Source organism: Neodiprion pinetum, chromosome 2 (assembly GCF_021155775.2).
Source record: "Neodiprion pinetum isolate iyNeoPine1 chromosome 2, iyNeoPine1.2, whole genome shotgun sequence".
Taxonomy (NCBI): Eukaryota; Metazoa; Arthropoda; class Insecta; order Hymenoptera; family Diprionidae; genus Neodiprion; species Neodiprion pinetum.
The window spans coordinates 43130118-43156512 of NC_060233.1; the positions used below are offsets into that span (position 1 = coordinate 43130118).

Here is a 26395-nt window from a genome sequence, read left to right on the forward strand (position 1 = left end):
TCAATCGGATCTTCGACACAACCGAATAACACGTAGATGTCCCCGGATAATATACCCGTTTTGCAGGAGTCTCACTGAACCATCTTTTGATTTTTGTACAGTTACAACGATCCGGTAATTATTACCCTCTACCTATATTTCCACGCTTTTTGCGACTTCGCACACGAGGCCATTCAACCAGCAGAGGAAAGTAACACGCATAGTTTGAATATAATCCTTCCATACCCCATGTTTATTTCGGCAATGCCTTTTAGATGAAAAAGTACAACACCATTTCTCGAGAGGGACAATACATTATTACGGGGCAGTGCAAACAGACCGCAGAAAGTATATAATAATCACTTAAATATAATAAACTTAAAGGTAGAAATATTAATGGTAATATGATCGAACCTTAGTAAAATAGGAAAAAAAATAAAAAAAATAAAAAACGAACTCACAAACAATAAAATACAATAATTAACGATGAATAAAAAAGTGTATATATTATTTTATATGATTTTTAAATTATCATGTATTTCGGATTTCCTATTATATAATATATATAATATATATATGTATGTAGAAACATGCAAATGCGATTGATAATGCTCAACCGTACTTATAATTTTCTTTTATCTATAATCAACTACATATCGCTACTTCAGCTCTACGTTGAAACCAGTTAAACGAACTCATAGCCAAATCGATTTGTCGTATTGCGAAATCAATTGATTCTCAAAGACGTAGGGTAAAAATTATTGCTACCGTGGAGGTATAGGTACTTTTAATGGTGTTTTAATTCGTCTCCAACCGCTACAAGTAAATAACGTATACCCCGACGATTGGGGTCCGTAAGTATATGTTATACAATACTAGTGAACGGGATTAGAGAAGATACTGCGTTCAGGTTCTGATTTCAAACATTTCAAAGCTGATACATGACTGGGTGCTACTTATATTTCTTTCCAACCATCTTAGCGAAGTAGATCAGCTGCTATACTATAACCAATTATCTGCATCCTCAGCAACAAGATAATCAACATCAATTTACGAAAAAATGCCTACCTTGAGGGCAGTTTGAAAAGATAAAGGTGAGAAATTGCCAATTATTCAGTAAATGTTATAAAAAATTTTATACAATATCAGGTTGGCCATTGCATTGCTTTTAGAATTTTTCTTTTAATTACTATTCCAAAATAGTTATATTTCGCACTAATCTGAAAGAGATTTTTCCATCTTATTCAGTGCAACGTGCAAAATAGAAAACATACAAATGTATATTTTGAAATTGATTTTATTATTGCCATGCTACACAATCCTCTCAGAGGCAACACTTCTTATTTGTCATTTAATTTTTAGATCACGCATTAGATCGATTTGCTTAATTTTATTTAATTACAATTAAGTGTATTCGTTTAAACTTTAGGTTTCTTTTAAGGATTAGTTTTATAATTGGCACCAAGTACTTTGTGAATTTATAGCATGTATATAGATATATGTATATCGTAATGTATTTTTCTAATTTCATTGTATAATTTTTTCTAAACTGCCACTGTACGTTCTGAAACAAACTCAAACATAAATAGTGGTATTCCATTTTTTTCTAATATTTATAAGACGCAGCAAAAGTTCATTGAATTTGCCGATTACGTGTAATATGTATTTGTATCTGTGTATACATGTATACATGTATATATTTATTGAAAAAAAAGTTGCGTAGTTTTCGTACATAATAATCTGATAATAAACGAAGCATAATGGATAGTCTTTTTGAAATTTTCAAAATTTTCTCACAAAATAAGGGTACAAGGTACAGACGCGAGGAATCTGACTAATTGTAAGAATGGAACGGAAAAGTACATCCGTACCATATCCGATAATATACTTTTATCTTTAAAAATGCTTCGGCATTGTGCTGGATCATGTAGTGTGCATTATTAACACACTGATCAGTTCCGAAATCATACAATAATCTACTTTCAATCAGATTCTAAATCTCAAGTCCGTTTGTCGTTGTGTATTATATGTATTATTTAGGTATAGATGTGGGAACAATTCTCTAACAGCGCACGAACTTGTAGAAACTCATCGGTAACGTGGATAGGGCGCTATAAGATTTTAGGTGAATTCCTGAAATTTCGCCGTATCGTTCGTGCTGTTAGGGAAGTAAACGGTTATTATGAAACAGAACGTCCCGTATGATGGGGGAAAAAGTAACCGGCATATATATATGCTGTATATTACGACACGTATATAATTCAGATTGCAGAATGATTTAAGCAAAATTCGTACTTGGAGTTTGAACCGCTAAATTGAAAGGTGAACATTTTTAATCGCCTTATACATTACATATACGTTGTTTAAAAAAGAGATAACAAAATCAGTCGAATAGTACGTTTTTCCCCTTCAATCGATATAGTATTGCCGTGCAAAGAAAGTAAAACTATGCACCTTGGGCAAATACTGAAAGTTTTTGAAACGTGCAAACTTCCCATGCCGTCGGAATTGTCCGCAAACCGAGGCACTGAAAATGTGTTCAGATATTGTTAACGTGCGTATAACTATACACGGGTGCGATACACGTATGATTTTTGCCCATTGATAACTTCTTCGCTACTTGACAACATACCTATTCGTATATTGTATAACGATTGGTATGTATGATTATTAGTGTTGGATACGACGTTATTACCGATTTGATCAGTCTAATAGAGGTTCTATTGATTTATGTACACATTAATATTATCACCATAACGATAACGATGATAAACTCATTGTCAGATGAAATGTATGTCTAGTAGAGTAATTTCAACAGTGGTACAGCATAGTTAGATCACAGAATAGAGAATCGGTATACGTATGCATGGGATTATGTACGCATGCACGTATACATGTATGTATGTGTGTATGTAGACGTGGAATATGCGGCAATGGTGAAACGATCAATGGATAAATGTGGTTAAAACAAATTTCCCTCATTATTGCAGATGAAGAATGTAGTATACACGGTACAGACGACGTGCTTCTATCACATCTACAGTTGAGCGCCGAGTGTGAATAAAACGGTACTTATCCACAAGAAAGATGTGTAATTGATCGTGTCTAATTGGAAATACCAAGGCGTGGTGTGATATATCTACTATTTGGCGATCGGTTAAAATTTCCACCGCTTTGCCAAGAGCTTTTTAAGCAAACCTATACCGTATTTACGAAACGCGTAGCCATGAAAAACCCGAGTAAATATAAATTACCGATTTCTGTACGAGTAACAAAACATATGCCACGAAGCATAATTTCGGCATATGAATAACGGATAAGCCTTGCAAGTGTGTGTAAGAGAGAATCATACGCCGGGTGTTTTTCAAGTATGTATTCGGTTTCCTACTGAACTATAGGAGAATAATATAAAAATCATAAATCATATTGTAGTAAATGAGTGCGCACGCGTACGTATAGTATTATTTAATGTGAACTTTTTTTTACTTTTCGACGCACTAAATAAATATTATCCATGGGATAGCGTAAGATTTATAACTAACTTCTACCAAGCTAATGATTTATAAAATAATTAAATGAAACATTTGTACTTTAGCAGTATAGAGCAGTCGTTTGTAATATAATATATATGAATATTTATTCAATAGACAAAAGAAAAAAAAAACAAGCAATTCCTTGCGCGAATTTCCCTCCCTTTACCGGTTATCACTCTGTATCCTGTGCGTGTGTCAAATTAAAAAGAACGTTCGCAACAGAATTTCGACAGATCGTCGAAAGGTATATTACGTCCTGGTTACGTCAAATTATTGTAGAAAATAAAACGATATTTCGGAATGCAAAAAATACGAACTTTTGCCGATTTCAGATTTAACTTGACACACGATCTTAAAGTTTAGGTATTGAATACAATTCTCAGCGTATTCGTCATAATATTAGATATACGAGTAAGTATAGCACCGAATTCAAACAATAATAATAATCAACGAAACGTATCAAACGTGTGAAATCAGCCGAAATGATTGGAGTCAAGAAACGTTCACGAATATATATTCGGAAAAAATTAACTTACTTTAGGCGTACCTACTAAAGCTAGACATTATGCTAATGATATATTTGGCCGTTTCAATTTGACAATAACGTAATATATTACCAATTCCAGAACTCCCGATAGCACAACAAAAATCAGGACTAGAAATTTTGAAAGAATTTACACTTATCGCATATACAATTACTTTCTATATATTCTGAAACAACATAATATTCTAATGAAGAATTTTCAAATATATCTTATCGTGTAGATTTACCGTACCACGCAGTGCCTGCAGCCGAGGGTATTTTAATTCCACGAAAAGTTTAAGTGATTCGTTGACTTTTTTTTTTTAAGGATAATTTACGGTCGTAAAGTAGAAGATCAAGACGGAGGAAAGATACGTTGAAAAACAAGACGAACAATTTGGAAAAACAGGCGAATGCGAAGAGACTCAATGAACAGGAATTTCTTTAGCCACGGCACTGAGAACGTGTTGCATTAAATCTACACTTATTAATAACAAATATATTATATTGAACTGTAATATCCTTTCATAATATATTAGATAGGTATGATATGTTTATTCACAACTTGATGTGAGCGCTTAAAATTGAGATTTTATATCGTGAAGATAATAATGATATATATTTATATATATATAATGTATGTGTGTGTGTATATATATATATATATATATAATATATAATTGTTGATTAAGTACAATCTCTATGTAACGTTAATTTCTCTATCAAGAACAGCAATAATATTATTATTTTTTTAAAAAAGTAATAATATAACTAATAATAATAATAATAACAACAATAATTCCATAGTACGTAATATTATTATTATGCGTTATTCTAGTCATTGTCAGAGAGTTATTAGTGTTCAGAGCATGAAAGAGAGACCGCCGTTTGAGCCGAAACATAAATCCAATCGAATTAACCAAGGCCCGAATTCTCTACACACCAAATTCAAATTTCGTTGCAAGTTCGCCAACAAGGTTTGCAAGTATTTAAACTAGTAATTTTCATTTTAATATTTATATCGCGAAACTTCATTAATTATCAATTAGCACATTACAACTAGATCAATGCTGGCTCAGCTCGATTGCATTTCTGTTTCAGTACAGAGCGCAGTAGGTATATCCTAAAGTGTAATTTTCTATTCTACATCGAGTAATAAAAATAGATTGCATAGATCAAGATTCGTAGCGCATGCGCCTAATAGATATATATGTATGTATGTATGTACGTATGTATTCATACGCCCTAGAGGAATTCCTTAAGTCTTCGGGGATTTCCTAGTACTTTAATTTCCGATATTTATATATTTCACTATATTATATAGTTCATGTTACGTGATATATTTAAATAGTTAATTGATGGATTAATTTCTCTTTCCAACCTATAATATCTCCTTAAGCTTATATTATATGTATTATTAGAACTTTGAGTAGGACAGTTGGACTGTAGAGTTTATAATAATGTTCAGGTTGATGTGTCGAGTGAGCTTCCGACGCCAACCCCGCCTTCCAATTTGTCAACCGAATCTCCAATCGGTCGGCAATTTTCATCAAATTGCATTTCTGTCTGTCGGAGCCCGATCATACGCTTAAATGCAGCCCAAGAGGGGAACAACGAAACTTTGTGACGGATGAGTATTAATTTGTAGCATAATCGTAACGTGTGTGTGTGTGTGTGCGCGCGTGTGTCTGTCTGTCTCTGTGTGTATGTATATATTGTATACGTACGTACTAAAAGGTACAGATGTATAACTGTACTTATTTGTTGTCAAGCCTGTATGATTGATCAATGTAATATTCGCAGGGAAAGGCGGTTGGTATTTTTTCGCGATGAAAATAAAGCAGCTAGCAATCGGGTCGATGGGTCGGATAAAGCTCGCAGACGTTTCACATACGTTACTCAATTAATTACTGGGCTGCGAATGAATCTTCAACGAATTCGTACGAATCAATATTACCTGTGTACGTTTGTATGGGGGTATATGATCTGTCGAGTTGATAATATAACGCGTGATATGATAACATTTGTCTCGATTGATGAACCATACGCACAGTATGTGGCATGTGTCGGAACAAAGATATAATACAAGAATATACAATATTCAACAATCAGTGCATTTTAATTGCATGTTTCAATAATAATATATCCTAAGTGTTGTATAATAATGATATATATTCATCGTTTAACAAGTAGTTACACTGAAATTGAGCTTTGTCCACTTATTTTTGCTATACCGATGAAAACTATACACCGCATAAGGTATATTCGACTCTGTTGACCCGCTAACAAATCGTCTAATTATAACTTCCGCATTGAGTATTTGAATTGATGTTTAAGTACGAGATGAATTGTGATAAATTTCACTTTAAAATTCCGGCTTGTTCTTTCAGATTTATAATTTTATCGCTCTGACAACAAAAACATATTAGGTATATTTGTTTTTCGATCACCTCATCATCGTCAGTTTATCTCAGAGGAAATTAAATTACGAATTCCTTGTGATTTATCATGTAACATGTTTAGTTGAAGAAAGAACGAGAAAGAGACTATAAACGCGTCGTTCTTCTTCATTATAAAATCAAATAGAATGAGGACGTCACACGAGTCACCGACCCTCTGCATGGTATACATAATATTAGCACAATTTGATCGGACGATACCGAAAATGAAAGGGTAATTCCATAGACGAAGTTTGAAAGTATACTATACAATGCGCTATAGACGGCAGACCCCGGTATCAGCTCGTACCGGAACATCTATTGAGCAAAAAGGCGTTGAGAAAAAAAAAAAAAACTTTTCTCCTCGAAAGAAAGTTAATCTCAGTTCAAAGTAACGTCAAAACGTGTAGCGGTATATCAATATTTTGGAGAAATAATTGAGGAAAAGAATAACGTGGAAGAAAAAGAACAAGAGGACCACGCCCCAGCAACGTTTAGCAACGGGGCACCTATACCTATTGCTTCATCTCACGTAACCGTTTCTCTGCCTTATTTATGCTGTCCGAGCTAGAACGCTTTTCACCGACATTTCTACGACCAGTCGTTGTGACACAGAGAAGCAAGATATCCGAGCATGAGTTATCGGAATTATTGAAATACCCCGGAAAAGGCGTGGCGCCGAAAGTTCTCCTTCCGGGCAGTTGTGTCACAAGACCGGCTTTGCGATCGAAGGATTGATTAACCTCCCCCATAGTAAGAGAAAGATAAAGAGACACGTAGACGATACTTTCCGCACAGCCGCAGAGCAAACGGATGAAACGATGAAAAATTCACTGGAGGTCTTCCTCGCATTTCGGAATGTCGAATATTTCGGCAAAGAGCGGCGGTAGCCTCAGCTTCGGCCAGTTCCTTCGGAACCAGTCCAACAGGTTGGCGTGGCGGCTCCCCAGGGTTCTTAGCTCGGGCAAACGTTGGGCAACGCTAGTGGCTACGCTAGCCTCGCTGGTGGTGTGACTTCTCGCGGCCTGGACGCGAAGGGCCTCGAGGAGTTTGTCCTGCAGTCTCTGCACGGCCTTAACGTCGTTAAGCCCGGGCCTCTCCCCAAGGAGGACAGCACCCGAAAACAGGCCCAGCTCCGTGTCGGTTAATTGATGCGCGTTTAGGGAGGCGGCGAACTGCAGAACCGCCGAGACGAAATCCGGCTGTCGAAAATAACGTCGGTGGTTGAACGAAAGCAGGTATCATGTAAGACTGAATAACTATATGCAGCGATCGCCAAATCCATCTTCCTGCGGTTCCGTCTGTAAGGGCGCGTCGCACGTGTAATCTCTTACCTCGTACATGAGTTCCATTTGGTGTCTCGTGATGTAGGTGCCGTCGTCGAAGGTCATCGTCGTGTCGGATACCATTTTAGCGACGTGGGTGAGCCAGATTTCGAAGAACCCGACCTTGATCAATATCAGCTGGTCGTCCTGGGTGAGATCGCAGAAGCCGGGTACCCTCTTGGCGAACTCCACGACCCTCTGAACTGACGGCGTTACTCGGGCAGCGAACTGTTGCCACAGCCAAATTCTCTGCGACTCGACCGTTTCCGCTGTCGACGAAGCTGCCTCCGGATCTTCCGGACTCGCCGGCTGAAATACGGGCGGAAAGGACGACGTTAAGCAACGCTGCTCTCTGCATGGGGAGGAAGAGCCTGATTGATAGAAGGGGAGGATTTCGTTACCGGCATGACCATCGGCTTCCGAACGAGTCCTCTGGTCAGTTCCTCCGTGAACCCGCAATGGGCGTGATGGGCCTGAGAAACTGTCAGGATCACGTCGTAAACTGCCAGCTGTTTCGTATCGGCGTCGGACTGATCCGGTTCCACGGCGGCCGGCGGCACCCTGTCGGTCGTCGACGGCGGTGGCTGCGAATTTCCGGTACCCGTTATCGGCTGGACCCCCGTCGTAGTCAGGACAGCGTCGTCCTGGCCTCTGTCGCGCGAACGTTTCGGCACGCGTCCGTATCTCACCGCTGTCGGAACATGGTTGAATGTTAATGGTCGTTATTGTTGATAGGTTTGAAAAATGTGGGCGGACCTCGTTACGAGTAATTCTCAATGACGATCGTGTTGTACGGAGTTATCATTCCAACTCCCGAATGCAATGAGTATAATTTTCTGTAGGTACTCACAATCCCTGGACATCCCTACGGCGAGACACTTCTTGAACCTGCAGTACTGGCAGCGATTACGATTCAGTCTTATCACTAGACATTTGCCGTCCCGAAGACACCTGTATTCGATCTGCTTCTGTATACTTCGTCTGAAGAAGCCCTGAAGCAAAATAAGACATCTATAAGCGGCGTGGAGAAGTTTACATTCGAAGTTTCATATAGACGTTATTTTTCTGATCGCGAGATACCACGTCCGGGACTTACATGATTTAACGAGTAATGAATACGGTGTAAAATTAAATTCGACCGCGAGCATTCAAGTATGTTATACCCGAGAGACTGATGGTGTAAAATTTCGAGGTGATTTGCTCGAAATATCTGAATACGAAAGACTTTACCAATTTCAACTTATCTCAGACGAGAGTGCAGAATAAATAAATATTATTTTTTGCTGTTTCGCTTCGACGAAATAAATAATACCTTACATACTGCGCACGTACGTTGTTTACTTGAAAAGGGAGAATTCGTTAGATCAAATTCAGCACGAAGCAGGAACGAGGTTATACCCCGATATACCGATATACCTCGGGCATCGAACGACTTCGGAAAGAAAATTGTTATGGGAGTAATGACAATTTTAAATCTGGAACGAGAACGATCCTCGACTCGGCACGCGACGTACCTGTAAGAGAACCGATCGACGGCACGTCCGTGAATTTCGCAGCAGGACGAACGCTTGTAATTTTCTCAACGCCAACGGACTTGACGTGACGTGACTCCACCTCTTGGATAATTTGTTCTTATCGTTAGTCGCATCTGTTTGGTGCGACGTTATCAATATATACGCTATACAGCAATGGCCGACTGAAACATGCCAACGAAGGCAGCGAACGGATGGCCGGAGTCGTATTAATGCCACCAATGTGATTTACCATCGTTACCATGTATGATCAATTCATCACGGTCGGTCGCTGGTGGAAATTGTCCCATTGGTTATTTTCTAATTTCGTATTTTTCCATTTCACGTCCTAGTGCGGTGGTCTACGTACGAGTCTCTGCGTACACGTTCAGCTAGAATCCATGCCACTTTCATTCCCCTGGCGTCCCAGAGACTTATGCATAATTCAATTTTATTTATCTACCCCTGCAGAGTATGTAAGTACTACCTACGATGCGACGTTGCAGGGACAGCGGCACATGGGTCATGAAAAATGGAACCCCGATATCGCCTCTCTGCAACGTTATTTTATCTTTCCATTCTCTCGATACTGGCTATATACGTACAGACACTATACCTTCCGGTCGCTCCTCCCTTTCCTTCGCAATAATAAAAGTATCGGCAGCCTTGCATACCCTCGGCAGAAAAAAGGAAATAACATTTTGCCTCGCTCCCTCACAAGCTGGCGGCCCCTTTTACGAATACATTCTTAATGACTAGGGTACCATAGCAGACCCTAGTCCACTCTGACCAAGTATACCAATCTATTCGCGTTTGACTCGATTGTGGTCCAAAACTTGAAATTCAATATCCGCCCGTGTTAGCGGAATGCTTAAAAGCTGAAAGAAGCGAATCGGAGAAAATTACGGCGAGAGTCCCACTGGAATTTCGTTTACTCCCGATATCACTTGTTACGGTAGATATACACCACGTATTGAAGAAATCTTGCGAATGACGAATATGCATGTATTGCACGGCGACGCTCTTTTTTTCCATTGGAGGATTACAACCTTTATCAAGTCAAAGATGAGATCGGTAATGTGTGATTTTTAATACGCAGTTGGTGGAGCAAAATAGTGCCGCGGTAGTTGAGCTTGGAACTCTCAGTACAGACTCTCAACTTTGAATCGAAGTGCCGGAAAATTACAATGTGTCATGATATTTTAAGTTTTCAACGAAACCTCATTCAAGCGCGTTGGCACACAATGTCAATTGTGTGCGAAGTTGGACCTCACAATAATTAGTGGAAGCTATTTAGAAGCGGAAATATTCTAGGAAGCATACGATTCTGAAAAAACGATTTGTGTCCAAATTTCATTACGACGTTGCAGACTTAAGAGTTATTGTGTGAAATAAAAATTTAAAATCATAAAATATTCGAGAGCAATTCTTTCTCGTCTGGCTCAACGGCTGGTATATACCTATGCGCTGAAGTTAGGTTGCGTGAAAAATATCATGTAACTACCCTCAAACAAACATGATAAAATATGGGAAACTTCGGATGGTCAATAAATAAGTTGAGAACTTAGCACGGCGCTGTGTGTATGTGTGATAATAGTTAGAGAAAGTGACATTGAAAAAACACGATTGGCATTCACCAATTTGTTAAGCAATGCACAAATTCGTCTCGTCTGGCTGATTCCTTTGGAAATACTCTATACATTCAGAATTTCGTTCACGATTGAGGACGTGTAATTGACAAAGATTATGGTTCGATATTCCAATATAAGTATAATCGACTCAGAATATCTATCGCGTAAAATTATTCGACAAGTCAACGTGCAAAATTAAAATTAATACGAAACGTGTAATATTCGATTGGGTCTCGTTTTATTCGGTACAAGTTTTGCAATTATTCGGGGTTACGAAGGAGGAGGGTATCGGTTGTTTGGAACAAGCACAGGGCACGATCATGAATTGCTGGCAGTCAAAATGTATGCCCGGTAATTGATGCGGCGTTCGCGTTAATTAACGAATTGTATGTACAGTGTGCAAAACAATCCAGCGTTAAACAAACGGGCGGAAAGGTGTATGGGAAGTACCCCCTGACGGCCAATACCCTAGCCAACGTATATCATCACCAATGTACATACGCGAATTACCCACATCCCAACCAATACGGTTACGGTTGGTAGGTATAAACTAAATCAATACGTCGTCTCCCAGCAAAAGGTTATACAAGATGTGGACGAAATATGTGTTGAATCTGTATGCTTTTAGGATGATTTTTTTCATGGAGAGCCGTTCTTGCGATTAATGGTATTAACCCTTCGCCTGCACACTGCTGCCGCGACCCGTTGACTGCATATGGGGGGGACATTTCAAGAATTGCGAACTTTTTGAAAAACAAGGCGGAGACAATTATTATAGTAAATTGATTAAACTTTAATTCTGTGCAGTCAGATTTGCAAAAATAAAAAATATAATCGTCGAAAAACGTGCTTGAAGCCGACCGTACGGCACAGCGCTATTTGAATTAGTACAAAGAAAAATTTGGGATCAAAATGATCGCGTACGCAGGCGAAGGGTTAACGTCAACGCGCACTATGCGAAAGCGAAGCGAAACGAATCTTTATCGGAAGTGGAACGAAGGTTTTATAAACGATCGAGATTATTTGAATGATAAATTACTGCAATCCCGATCGTTTGCAGAACCTTTAGTCCACTTCCGATAAATTGGGTTAACTTCGTCTTGCTTCCGATACCTTCCGACGGCTTCGTCCTTCTCTCCGCTTCGGCATGGTGCGCGTTAACTACCGTTGTCACACCGCTTCTGCATGCGGCTGGGCGTGTGCTATTAGAAAAGGCAAAGTAGTAACAACCGTCGTGACCAGCCGCTGCCTGGCGCCCGTGAATCGGTGATAGAGGCGAGCACAGAGTCGGCTGAGACAAGTAGAGAAGCCGGCGTGGGAATCAGCCGCCTCGAGTAGAAAAGCCGGCGTACGGTCAGGCGCGCGCGTCACCCTCGCAAACGCGTTGACGCCTTTGGCGGAAAAGGAGAATAGAGACCAGAAAATAGATGAGAAATACGGAGAGGAAAATTTTCTGACGGCTGTCAACGTTGCTGACCACGATATACGATGATTTTTCCCTATGTTGTAAGTACGAGGTTCCACTTTTCGTGATCTCATCCGTAGGATATTGGACGGAAACGTACCGGAATAATAAACGATTGGGAAAATTGATATGTTGCTTTTGTGGTTTATTCCAATTTCACGTGAAGGGCCCGCGGCGACGATTCATTATAATTTTCCTCGATACACGCGCAACTCGTGGCTTAGACTTGAAATTCTGTAGCCGACCGGATTCGCAGAGTTAAACTATAATTCACCGTTATACGGCCGGCTCAGCCGCAAGGCTTCCCTATTCCAACTTTGACTGAGATGACTGAAGCAGGCTCGATCACCGGATTCTGTACTTTGAATTCCTTTTAGATTACTTTTCCACGAGTCTTGTCGTATGCTTGAGAATGGATTTTGGCATTCTACCCTCTGTTCGGAATCACTTACTTACGTACATTTGATTTCTGTATTTTTATGTACACGAAAGTGGATAATGGATAATCGTTCAATCTTCACGAGAAAATTACAGCCGCGGTGATTTTTGCCAACATAGTGATTGTCCGTCGAAATAAAGAATCGTAAATGGCAAAATTGCAGGCTAAAATGCGCTCTGCTTTTTTCTCCATGCGAAAGAACACCCTCGGTACGTACGAGGGCGCAAATACCTCGCAATGGTTGACAAAATAGGTTACACACAGACATGCACCTATGTAAGCAAACTCGGATCGGTCGATTGATTTCTCATCGCTAATGGTGCTTACCTTGCAACCTTCGCAGCTGGTAACTCCGTAGTGGTAACCGCTGGCCTTGTCACCGCAAACTTTACAGGGTACAAAACTTTTCGCTGGAGTCGAGCTGTTGGAGTCCGCCGCGGCGTAAAGTTGTTCTGTAACAAAAATAAAGCATTACGATTTTGTTCTTTCCACTAAATCGGTCAGTAAAATAAATTATTAGTTATGCCATCGTATATCAAGATGAAGAACAGTATCGATTCACCTCATCGTTACAGAAATAAGTTTGAAGATCGTAAAGTCTAGAGATAAAATGTGAACAACAATACCGTGAAATTCATTTATATCAAATTATAACAGAATAAGAAATATATTGCTAAACAAACGACAAATTTTATGCTTATCGTCAGTTGGATCATATTACGCTAACGTTACGAAATTCAAACCCGCCATTATTTTTCACGTGGATTACCGTAAAAAAGAAATGGGATTCTCGAGGCGCCAATATTGCTCTTGAGAAAATTGCAACAATCATCGCGTGTCTCACGTGTGCCACCTGTGAGCTTGACGGTCGATTCCGTGAATGCAACGCTCGGTGCATTCATAATACAGAAGAAGGGCAAGGCAACGGGAGCCCTGTCAATGAGCGTGTATATGTATAACGGCATTGGCTCGCGTCACCGTTAGGGCGAGGTATACGTACAAAGGAGAAAAGATGGCGGGATAGAAAACGATTGCAACAGGAAGACGAGAAGATGGAAGAAAAAAGAAGAAAAAAAACTTGGCAAACTAGGAAAAAGAGAAGACGATCGTGGCGAAGGGACCGTTCAGCGTCTCCCAAAGGTCTGAAAACTCGACCTCCGACCGGTCTGACTTGCTCGAGTCCCCACAAATATGCTTACATCCCCGAAGGGGGGGGGGGGGGGGGGGGGGGAGTAGATTGGCTCATCGCGCCGGATCGCAGTTGGAATAGTACTTAACTGCGCAAATATAACAGTTAGAGAAAAGAAAACTGGAGGCCTTATACGTAAAGAGATGGAAGGAGGGGTGGATAAGAAAAACGCAAAACGCACACGCCTTTGTCAGCAATACCGTTTCAACGCTCAGCGGTTACACAGTTTTATTTTACTCAAGACCGGGAAGTTTTCGATTTCTCGGAAACGTGGTCTTTCCTTCGGTCACACCCTCTGCAGCTTGAGAGACAAAGCGAGCCGAGGTATTCGCTCCTTCGTTAATGACTCGCTAACGAGCTGGGGCCTGGCGTGGCGTCTTCGCTTCGTGTATAGCGTTTGCGCCTGTACTTTGTAGTTAAGAATCATTAGCGGCGACAAGTACCGCGGTATTATAATGCAACCCAATATTTTTCCTGAACCTTTTTGCACGTGAAACTTGTCGTTCGTCGACGATGTACCGCTAATTCTCTTGTTCGTCGTACTTGTCAAGGAACAATTTCCCGTCAGCAGAATAGATCACGGAGCGTTCCTCGGCCTTTCAAAGTTCTGATAATCGTGCGGAGGTTTCCACGCCGCCGCGTCAGAAGCAGTTTCCAAACCGTAGTGAATCCTCCTCTTGCTTCTCCTCCTTGTTCCATATCTAAAAACAAGACTGCGAGATGTCATCCACCGCGAGCTTGTCCTGTCACTCGTCAATCTCGGAGAATTCCATGATTCGATGAGAGCTTTTTCTAGTTTCCCGGAGTCTGTGAACCCGTCCTCGACGTGTATACCTCGGGTATACAAAAAACCGCCGTTACTTCGGCGAGATTCTCAGACGGAAAGACGACGCCGGTATAAGCGAGGAAATCCATAAAGAGGCATCGTCGCTGCTGCAGCCGTTCACTGCTCGGGTCTGCGGGCTTTCGTACGATTCATCTCGAGGATGACTCTGGTAATTGGTAGTAGGATCCGCGGCTCGGTAAAACTCGACCAATTACCTTATATGATGCATTTATCAACGTAGATTTTCCGTCAACTCTCTTACCGTATACCGATTGAGCGATCATTCGGAGCACGAATACCAATTGTAAAATCCCATCTAATGTATAACTAAATTGATCGCTTCCTTCGTACAGTCGTTTTCCGCTGAACGCAATTTTTGAGCAGAAAAGCGGAAGTTTAGTGCTTCTAAGGTAAAAAAAAAAAATTTCAGCAAATAATTCTGTCCTGAAATCTGCTCGTTAATCGCGTAAAAAGGATCGGTCGCTGCAGTGATTCTGCAAATGCAACTAAACGCTTTACGCGTTTCGCGGCATCTGCAAAATTTGGACCAACACAGGGAAACGTTCCTTTTGCTCATGATTATATAATAGTAAAAATAATTCATTCTTCAGCTTATTCACGTTGTAGGCAGTAATTTTCGAAGATAAGGTTTCGCACGGCAATTTGCAATACCGCGAGGAAATTGCAATACTCAAAATGGATATTCGTGAGGCTACGTCACGTACCTATCCGAGAAGAGAACGATGGTTGTACAGCTTTTCTTTCGTCTTCGCGTTACGCCTGATGGGTTTCCAGAATGAGGTCTATATTATACACACCGGGCAAGGTAAATTCCGGGTAAGCCGGGTGCTGAACTTGTTTTCCAAAGTGCTTCAAGCTTCTCCCCCCATTTACGGCTCGCCCATCTAGCGGAGGGTCGCTGGCAGCCTTCGCGAGGTAAAGCCGACTTCGCCGCGTCCCGGCCTCCCCGACGAACTGGGTCATAACGCTCGAGTCGAGTATACCCCCGACTCCTCCTATTTTCATCCCCGATTTCGCACGTATGTTTACTTCTCGCCTGTCCCGCTCTCCGGGACGCTCGTGAAAATATGACGAGCTCGATTACTGTGGCAGTAAATTACATTTAACTGGGCTCCGCCTGCGTGTGGCGAGGAAAGCGGACGACTGCCTCCCTTGATTTCCGGGACGCGTTTTCCCAGGGGAGCCGAGTCGTGACGGGATCGCGGCTCGGTACAGTGCTGTATTTACATGGTCGCGATGGGCTCGAAGCCGAGGCCAAATGCTCCGTGAAGTATTTCCACGTGATCGGTTGCCAAGTTGGAGATACTGTCTCGTCGAGTTGACGGGGATAGCATAGCGTCGAAAAATGAGTACAGAGTAGCCAAGCCAGGAACGTAAATGGAAAATAGGCACGCGCGAGATATAGTAAAGTAATAAATGATCAGGAGATTGGACGGAAAGTGTCGTGTAGTATAGGCACGCGAGCAATGGCGGCGTGGAAAATGGTTGATTTACCATCCATTTTCACCCGTGGAATATAAAATGAAAAGCCGACGTCATTCCCGCACGTACTCGTTTCGCCATTTCTGCCCCTCTCTGTCTTTTTCGCACGAATACGGATACGTGCCCGCATCTCTTTTTCCCTCTTTCCCTCTGTTTAATGCATATTCAATGTCCTCGCCGTTCCACCGTATGACATGCCTCCCTTTCCTCCCGCTTCCAGTTCTCTGATCAGCACTCTACCTTCCCGTTTTGCACGCTTATTTTCACTCCAGCCCTCTCGTGTGCGAATTCACGCTGTTCATGCCGCCGATCCTAAATTCAATTAAATCGTCGGTTATACAATTGATTAATCGTTACAGCGCGATCATGCACCGCCGCGGTTCAAATCACTCGATCAGGACTGTTCGAAGGAACAAATTTCGCCGAGATTATCACATCTGTCTGATTGTTAGACATGCTGTAGGTATACGCGAGACGCATAAGACACGATGATTTGACCACCGAAGGAAGAGTATGGCTCGTTACCTCGTTATTTTTGTCACCTCAAAATCAGCCTGCAGCTTATTCTCCAGAATGAAGACCGCAGGATTCTCGCATTTATAACTTTGAGGCGGGAGTTCGCTACAGACGAAGTTACGTTCCTTGTCTTCGGTAGTGTGGACGTAAAACTTTTTACGATCTCTGGACTGACCTTAATGGAGGAGAGAACGTTGTAGAAGCTTCAGCGAAGGCTGTTGGATTCTTTCTCTGAGGTATAAAACTGCATAATCATGCATACGTTTAGAGAAATCAATCTTCCAAGAATCGTCCAGTAAACTATCAAAGCGTTCGAAAACATCGCTTCTATGAAAAGGTAAAGGAGATTGTACGTACGCACAATTTCTGTCTTAAATGCAGCTATTGGAATAAATATTACCGTCTACATAAGATAATTGCGAAACGTAAAATTAGGGTCTTCAGCAAATTTGCTATACATCACCGTATTTTCCACCTCGCGTAAGACGTAAAATAGAATCGTAAACGATGCAAAGGTGTAGGACCGTAGATTGCTGGTGGCGGTGGAGACGGGAAATTTCTTTTCATATTTTTGTCTTAAGAATCGTGAAATACTATTGTTTGAAGAGTCAACTTGTATAAAAGTATACTTACTCAAATCTTCGATCAAATTTTGCAACGGACTAGAATGGCCGCCAACATGCCGTTCGATATTTCAAACTGAACGGTGCGAACACCCGGATACAAACGAATAATGGCAGAATTCGTATTCTCCGGAAATTCAGTGACACAATGCACGATGTGTTTGAATTTTAGTAACACGGTAGATTCTGGCTAAACTGAACTAATATGGTTCCACCTTAGCTCGGATAATCGAAAAACTCAGATAATAGAGAATAAGGATATAACGATACATTTATGAATGATAACGCGTAGAAATTATAGGCTTTGTTATGAATGAAGAGATCCGACTTACGTGGTTACATCAACTCAAATATCCTGAAAAGCAACTTGAATTGCAATTATATATATTTAATAATAATCAAGAAAAACAGGTCACGAAAGCAAAGCGAAGACGAACTCGGACAAAATCGGCACGGACAAGCGAGGCTCTACTGTACCGATTGCTAGATCAAAGTATTAATTCGTATCGGCGCAAAATACCAATGTCAAAAGAGGAAAGAAAAAAAATTCATTAATATTTTCACCCATTCCGGTTAGCTCATCTCAAATATGTACGCTGGATAAATCGTTTGGTTTCTAGCATATCACAGTTTTGCAGGCTTATCGCGATGTTTACCCTTCATCTACCGAAACAATCGAATGAATTATTCACTATTGTATTATTGAAAGGCTCAGCTTACGACTTTCGACAGCGAAGCACTGCGCAAATTTACTCACAAGATCAGTGTTTCTGGAAAATTGCATCTTAAGACGGAGGATTGCGAGAAGAGTCATTTGCGAAATAGTGGAAGTGTTTTGTCCCGTGAGTAAACACGCCCGACTGAACCCGTAGTAGTTACAGGGCATGGTCTGGTGAGATTCTACCTTTTGTAATGTCTACAGCACCGCAATATGGCTCGCAGAGTTCGTAGATAACGCACGTAGTCCGACGCACAGAAAGACCCTCCGGGACCACGGCTCTTCTCCCTTCCGCCTCTAAGCGCCGTACGACTTGGGTATCACTTAGCATGCTATTAATAAACGCGGTTTGCTCTATTTACATATTATTAACTCGATAACAGCGAGGGCGGCAAATCGTATAGTACGTGGTAGGTCCGGATGAGGAGTGCTTCTGCGGCCTAACGAGTTGGCCGTGCTAAATTACTTGGTTTTTTTTATTAAGTGAACCAAGTGTCTGGCAGTGGGAGCTAGATGGCAACCGTTTTGTGTCTCGGTAAAGAATAAGAAATTGCAAAATAACGAAGGAAGCGAAAAAGTGAGTCAAACGCTCTGAATGTGAATCAATCGTCAGTGTACTACTGAAGAAACTCAGTGTACGCACTCTGGGAATCAGCGAATTTTCACCGATTCGAATTTAGAGAGAAGTGAATATCCCGACGAGCGTAAAAAAGGGGTTGGAAAAAAAACTTACAATCAGATGTGAAAGAATTAACTAATGGTGTAAAGAAGCATGGGCCAAGGCACGGTAGTCAGGAATGACGTGTACCGTCTAGTGCCCCACGAAGGAGCCAGAGCGTCGCAATTGTCCTTGGGCAGTCGAGCGTGTCTCTGTTCTACGCAAGTTCAAGTGAACCACTGCAATGTCAAGACACAAGCGTCGGCAAAAGCGTATAATCTTCAGACTTCGTCTTGACAGGAGCCTAGATTCCCGCATACGTAGAGTCCGCATTCTACCATTCCACGTATTCCAAGTCGGCTGCACCAATATCCGATTAGGCCTACAGTACACCGCACACCGCACACCGAGCATACACGGTTAAACCTCTGAAGTTAGCGATTACTTTCCAACGATAAGTATACCTATCCGCATGCCACACCGACATAGTTTTTAAAGAAATATTGCGGTGTGGCAGGAATAAAGCTAGCACAAAGTATGCAATCGTTACTGGTGAGAAATCAGAGCATCATTTGGTCGAGTGAACCGCTTTGACGAACGTTCTGTAAGCAGCCGATTCCAGGAGTTCTCCCTTATCACAGTCCCGAATCCGGTTACTCAGCGGTTTTCCTTACGCACGGGCATTTTTTCGCTGTATCGTCACGGGCTCAGCTTTGTGGATTTTCTTTCCATTTGCATATTGTTTGCCGTTTTCCATTTAGTCTGCAGGCGGTGGGTGTACCACAGAGCAACGACACTGACATCGTGAGAATTGCGAGCGTAATGGTAGCCCATTATGATAATAAACACTTCTGGACTTAGAATCAGGGATACCTGCCATGGCGAGGCCAATTGACCTGCACCGCAAGCCGTGTATCGCGCAGCAATTTCAACAGCCCTGTAGACCAAGCCACTGGAATTTCGACGTATAAATTATACCTATGTTACTCAGTTTACGGGTACATGTGCAGACTTAGACTCGCCTCGACTAGACCACCAGCTCCGTCAACGTCCCGCAATGCCCGGTGCGCTACCATTGCGTACCTGACGCAACGCGTAGCATATTTTAGAATTATGCAAGAGCTCTGCGAAGAAAACATGTGCATAACATATTACGGCGATATTAAGTGCCCGAATAGGCAGGTTCGACTCTGCGGTACCTGCCCCCATCTTGGATCGACCCCCAAGTCTAGAACCAGCTGGCCGATGGCGCTTCGATATCGAGGATTTGAAATCTCCACCGAATTGGCTATGACTGAACGATGGGATCCAAGATGTGGAAACTCGATGCCTCTTTCCTTCCGTCGCAGTTAGGGTCTGCGAGGAACTTGTTTGCACTCGTGCCAAGAAAGTAGTAACTTGAGGTTACCGACTAGGTCCGCCGTGACGACGGGAGGTCGCATAGTGAAGGTCGAGCGAGGAACGGGCAGCATCGAACACCCCTTGTTTACAAGGAAGCCTAGCCTCGTCACCGTATATATTTACTTAGGTCACCGCATTCGCATTCACTAAGCGTTTGTTCGATCCTCCTTTCCCCCGTTCCTCCGTTCCCCCGATCCTACGCGCAAAGTGCAGTGTGCGAGTGTGCCTCTAGTGCCGAGACGTGTCGGCATCCGTACCCTCCTGGAACACTGTGCCAGGAAGGCCGCACCCTTCTTTATTAAGTACCTACCTACCGTCCGCACGAGGAGCCGAGCGCAATCTAGGTTTCCTCTCTGGCCATTCCTTTCGCTTTTATTTATCTTTCAATTTGATACACCATCCGAACGGCACCCTGGCGCTGCCTGCGATTTGATTGTTTTCCTCGTACAATTTCAATCCAATATCATACGTTGTCCGCGTATCGATCATATGATGTAAGTCATCTCATATTGAAATAACGTAATTGCATTCGCAAGTACAGATTGCTATTGTCAAGGATTTACCAAAGAATCAGTGGCACAGAATGACGTGAAAAACCACCGAACAAAGTATCAGAGTTCCTTCTTGGCGCAGCAGCTGTACCGTCGACCAAACGACGTTGGATTAGTTTTGCAAGAAGCGGTGTAAAAATTATACAGCAAAACCCGCAGCTTGTCAGTCGCTAGGCGCACGTACGGTGTGAGTTTGTCGGACGTCTAATTGTAGGATAGTTTTGCGATCAAGAGTCTGGAATAGGACAGGTATCCGCGTATAGAGGCGGAACGCTGCACCGAGAGTATAATTTATGATTACGTTTACTCGCGCGTTGCTCCTTCGCGGAGACTTTCCCAATGCACTTTCTAGCCTCCGTCACCCACCCATGCAGCTTATCCGCGCCTATCTATTTATCTATCCATCTATCCGTCTATCTATCTACCCTGTTAGCCGCGGCACAGGCCTACGTATGCCTCGACGTAACTTATAGCTCCGATATATTACGATCGCCCGGACTGGTTCTACCTATAGGTATTTAACATTATACCTATGTGTACGCCTGTCTCCGCACGTAGGTATACTTACTCTTTGCTTATTTGTACCCGGGTTCGTTCGTTCCCGAGCTTAATTGCAACGCGAGGCGAACATGTTGCCTAGATCCTACACCCACACGCGCCGGCACTTTCGCAAAAGCTAGTACGTACAAGTGGCGGATGCATTGGTTCTCTGCGCGCGAAGGAGGAGAAATCACGTATGTGCACCTCTCGACGCGCATGGCTACAGGCGGATGTGTTCAACCTGCTTGTCACCGCCGTGCACGTTGCAGGACGGATCAAAACGCGATCATGGAGAGATTATTACCCTCGGGTCACGGAAGACGTCGGCATAAAATTCTGCGGACGGTGTAACCTGCAGCGAGGGCTTGTAGCGAAACAGGTGTTACGTGATGAAACACGGAAACGTCCGCGTAACGAGTCGAGCCTGCGAGCGATGCTAGTTATAGGCGTCGGTGTTGCACTTAGTGTACACCTTCGGCCGCGTGTAATTGACTATTAATACTCGGTCCCCGGGGAGGTTTCGAACTCTCCTTCTTGTAGCACATTCCTCCGGAGTGCTCGATCCTTTCTGCTTTCTTAGCTGTCCGTCCGCTCGCTTCGATCGAAGAAATTCAGACAACGGCGAACGGGCGCGGATCCGTCGGTTGGTAGACACCAAACAACTCGACGCATCGCGGACGTGGAAAAAGAGTTAGGCACGCATCGGAATGATTAACCCGAAGCGATAACGGCACACGCACGGCACGGCACGACACGGCGCGAAGCGACACGGCACCGGACGGTCTAGTGCGGAGGGTACGATTCGCGGGATACAAAAACCGCAGGGAAAAATGGAGCGGAAGGGAAATGGAATAAAAGAGCGTATGAAGAAGATTCGCATCGCGGTTCTTTTGTGCTCGGGAGCTGCAGGGTTCCCCTCCGCTCTGCTTGTTCAACAACGCCGAGCCTCGAGCCCGCGGGCGTCGACCTCCGCCAGCCCGGGACTAAATTCTCATTCGTCGCAAGACGTATTCGGATTCGATTAGCGAGATTCGCCTTTCGTTTTTCATTTGGTGCCAGAAAAATCTCTGAAGTAGGCGGAGACGGAGGAGGGTTAATGTGCAGGTAAAAACGTAAGGAATGCGTAAGCGTTGGTCAAAACTTGGAAGGATCAATATTTGGAATGGACGATATATCGAGATTTCAAGCATGCGAAATCAAGATTTCGAACAATTCATATTTGAAATTTTGATATGTCGGTCGTTCCAAATATTGATCCTTCCAAGTTTTTACCCCCGCCCGAATGCACAATGGAACGAACATCGCCGCTGCGCGATAAGTCGTTCATTTTCATGCTGAAACTAGGTGTATTATATCACCAGCAATGCGGGGACGTGCGATGAGATGAGGCCAGGCATAATTTTCCGTAGGTATATAATATTCACCGTAAGGCTATCGGCGTTATTAATCTGTAGCCTTGTATCCACCGTGGCAGACACGTGAGAAAAAGTTACGAGAGATACATAGTCGAGTTCATTGCCACGGTTATACCTACACGTATAACGCATGTAACGCGTTGTTGTGCAACTCTTTAATTACGTCTGAATTAATTGGATGATTGTGAGTCGACTAATTAGGGCCAGGCAGTGATCCCCGCGTGGAAAAATTATCATACGTGAATATCCGGATAAAACCGTTCATTCACGTTTCTCCCTGATCGTGAGATCCGTACAATCAGGGACCTGATTCCCTTAAATTATTTGGTACGATCGCGCACGAAACAATACAAGGGAATCAGATCCATGGGCATCCCTCATCCAGCGCTGATCGAGTTGGCAATAACAATTGCCAGGAAACATAGACGGAAGTGCAACGTAGCCTCTCGGCATTTCAACGTTCGTATACCGGGCGCAGCTTTTAGCGAGTTGAATGCGGGGATGTAGGTAGGTACTGTCGGTTTTTATGAGCAGCACCGGAGGAGCTGCGGAAGACCGGCGGAGTATCTCGGCGGACGGACAGACAGACGGACAGTCGAACGCTTATGCATAATTCATAATGGCAAGGTAAGACGCAACGTAACAACCACGGGAACACCGCCCTCTCCCTCTTTCCCTTCCTCTCCGACCTCTCTCTCTCTCTCTCTCTCTCTGTCTCTCTCATTCTTCCGGGCAATTATACCCATTATCGGAAAAGTTTGAAACTGAGAAAATAATGCAACGGTGCCCGACGAACCATCGTCAACGTTGTCATTACGCTCCGGTTACCGCCGTATCTTTCCGAGCTACCTTTCACGTCGCCGTCGAAGAAACATGTATAAATGATTTTAACCAACTGTATCCCAAAGGCGCGCTAATCGCCGTAGGGGATATATACATTCAACTTTTGACGTTCATCTCTTTATCTGTGCTTCTACGTAATACGTTTTTAATCCCACGTCTGTCTTATTTTCGTCCTCTGTTTCGCATGTGAAAGGAAGCTATCATCCGCCTCGTTTATGCAATAAGTCGTCGAAAAAATTGAAGAAAAATTTGTTTCCCCGATCTATTGACAATGAGAAAATGAGATTCGGAGCCAATTACTCCTTGGATCTGTCATCTGACTGGCGGCGTGTTTGCCTTATTAAAGTCCCCTCTCGAATATATAAAGCCTGTACGATCTACATTATTATCATTTGTTGAAACTTCTCTCGACCTTAACCGAAAATGCGAGCATTTCCCCTTCGGGCCCGGAGGCGAAGCAACTTCCAAAGGAGCTTCGTTATCTTCTACTTGTATCAATGCTTCAGAGATCAAGGAAAGCGTTTTCGTCAGGCAAGATGTGGGACGATTGACATAATTCGATTATGACCCAATGGGCTGAGAATTTTCTACTTTTTCACGGTTCGGGAATATTTGGCAAATTGAGTAATCGAAATAAACGTAAAAAAAAATGTTTTTTTTTTCACTTTTCTCAATTTCATCCTATTTCATTGATCGATAATAAATCAACTCCATTCTACACAGGTATCGTTGCACGAATAATTCAACTCCAAGGGAAACTTTACTCGCAAAATTAAATTGTAATCTCGTTTCATTTATCGGATACGCCGTAAAATGTACAATATTTGCAGGAGAAATCCAGAGTATTTTGCACCTATTGCTCCCGTCCACTGGACTGTTTTTTTCAAATCGTTGAAACCTGTCCCTTCACAGAGGTAGAAGGTATTTTTGATTTTGTATTCTCGCCACAGAGACATCGCGATATCCTGCAAATGACCCGCAGCTGATAGCGCGCTAAAAATGACCAAATATAATCTTACTTACAAAGTGTTGATACTAAATAAGTGAAAGATAAATGAATGTTTCCACTTGAAATTGAAAAATATTTCGAATGAAACTATAAATTATCAAAAAACTTTTCCGCTATTAAGACTAAATATTGAAATTTACAAAATTTCGGTTTCACATGCAGCGTTTGTAAAAAATACGAGATAATCGATTAATCGCTTAATTTTTACCGATCCAGTCGATTAGTTTTTTGGATTCGATTAATAGATGCATCGATGATTTTTAGCTGATTGTGAGTGGCCATCGCTATCAGTTCGCGCGATTCTGGGATTGCAGCATCCTTTTCGGCAGCATTAGAACCGGCAGGCTTGCAGCGAATCTGTACTATGCATCCGTAGTTACAATGCTGATATAATATGGGCATATCTTCATCATCGTGGCGATGCATCGTCGAGGGTTCGGAACGGCTAGAAACCGCGAGGCCGGCGGTTGCGGCTCTACCGGGACGCGGATCGTGTATACCCGTAAATCTCTCGCAGATCCTAAATCTATAAATTCACGCAGCTTTCTACACACGATCCTAGATATATGGAACGCATACACGATATTGCTAATCCGCATGGACGAGGCTGAAGATTTCGAGGTGTCCGTTATAACGCTGCATGGAGATATTCATCGAGCGATTCAAATTCGTACAAGATTATACATACCCGTGCAACTCCAGCGCGCACTACAAGCATGCTGCGGGAGTTAATTAAACTTCACACTCGTCACGATAAATCATGAAATAACACTCAAACCCGTTTCCTTAGAGATAAAACTAAACACGCGTAACTCTCACGAACGTGAATAATTTTATTCACTTTGCGGGGGATCCTTTTATACACGCCTATCCTCGAAGTTTATCGATTATATATACCATATATATATATATATATTGTTACCTAGATTTATCATCTGTAACATCAACCTCGCAGAGAAACAACTTGAGTCTTCTCAATCTGCGGATATAAAAAATTTATGCCGCGGAACACTGATAAATCAAACGTTTCACCGAAACATTGTTACTGTTATTATTATTAAAATAAATTTTATACTTGTGAATATGGAAATTGTCATCTTTTATGCCTCATTCGAGAAAACACGTTCTGAAGGGAAGTTTGTTGACAAACTTCTCTTCGATTTGGATTCTAGAATCTAGAATTTTCAGTACAGAGCATCATCTGAATTAATTGAAACGGCTACTGTGACCTGCGTTATTCATGCGGCATAGAATTCGCCGAGGTGACGTGTGTGTGCGATTTGGGTCATTGCTCTGTCGTAGAAAAATATGCGTTATATATGTATGCACGTATATGTATATTGTACACACACACGCGCGTATAGACACGTAGACATGTGTTCGCGTACGTGTTTCCCAAACGTGAGCTGAAGATCGAGCAGCAGTAACCGCTTGCTACACGTCTTACTGACGAAATTTTTTAAGCTGTATAATTGACGATGACTCAAAAAATGAGATAAGTAATTAAATAAATATACGTCTACAACCGTCGCGACTGAATAAATCGTAAATTTTGCCCCCCTGCCCCCTGCCCCCGGCTCTCTTCCTCCTTTGGTTGTCGTCTTGTTATTAGAGACAGCACCGCTTAAGTAAGATGGCGGCGGCTGGGAGGTAACGGTAATTCGAAGGTGAATGCTCTAGCAAATTGCGAATCACAACAGACGAACGCTGCGCCAACACTCGGCTGGGCCAAGAAAAGCCGAGCCAACAAAACCGAACC

At 42.4% G+C, this 26395-nt stretch overlaps 1 protein-coding gene across 2 annotated transcripts in view; it reads right to left on the reverse strand.

Moving 5' to 3' along the window:
• Positions 1-161: 161 nt before the first annotated feature.
• The window catches only part of Eip78C (Ecdysone-induced protein 78C), a 53992-nt gene continuing 27758 nt past the window's right edge, over positions 162-26395 (reverse strand). For both annotated transcript variants that reach the window (XM_046614774.2, XM_046614773.2), the window contains 5 exons: positions 13172-13296; positions 8649-8790; positions 8200-8489; positions 7808-8107; positions 162-7675 (listed from right to left, as the gene is read on the reverse strand). In XM_046614774.2, coding sequence (XP_046470730.1) covers positions 7304-7675; positions 7808-8107; positions 8200-8489; positions 8649-8790; positions 13172-13296 — 1229 coding nt within the window. In that variant the 3' untranslated portion in view covers positions 162-7303. The remainder of the gene's footprint in view (positions 7676-7807; positions 8108-8199; positions 8490-8648; positions 8791-13171; positions 13297-26395) is intronic.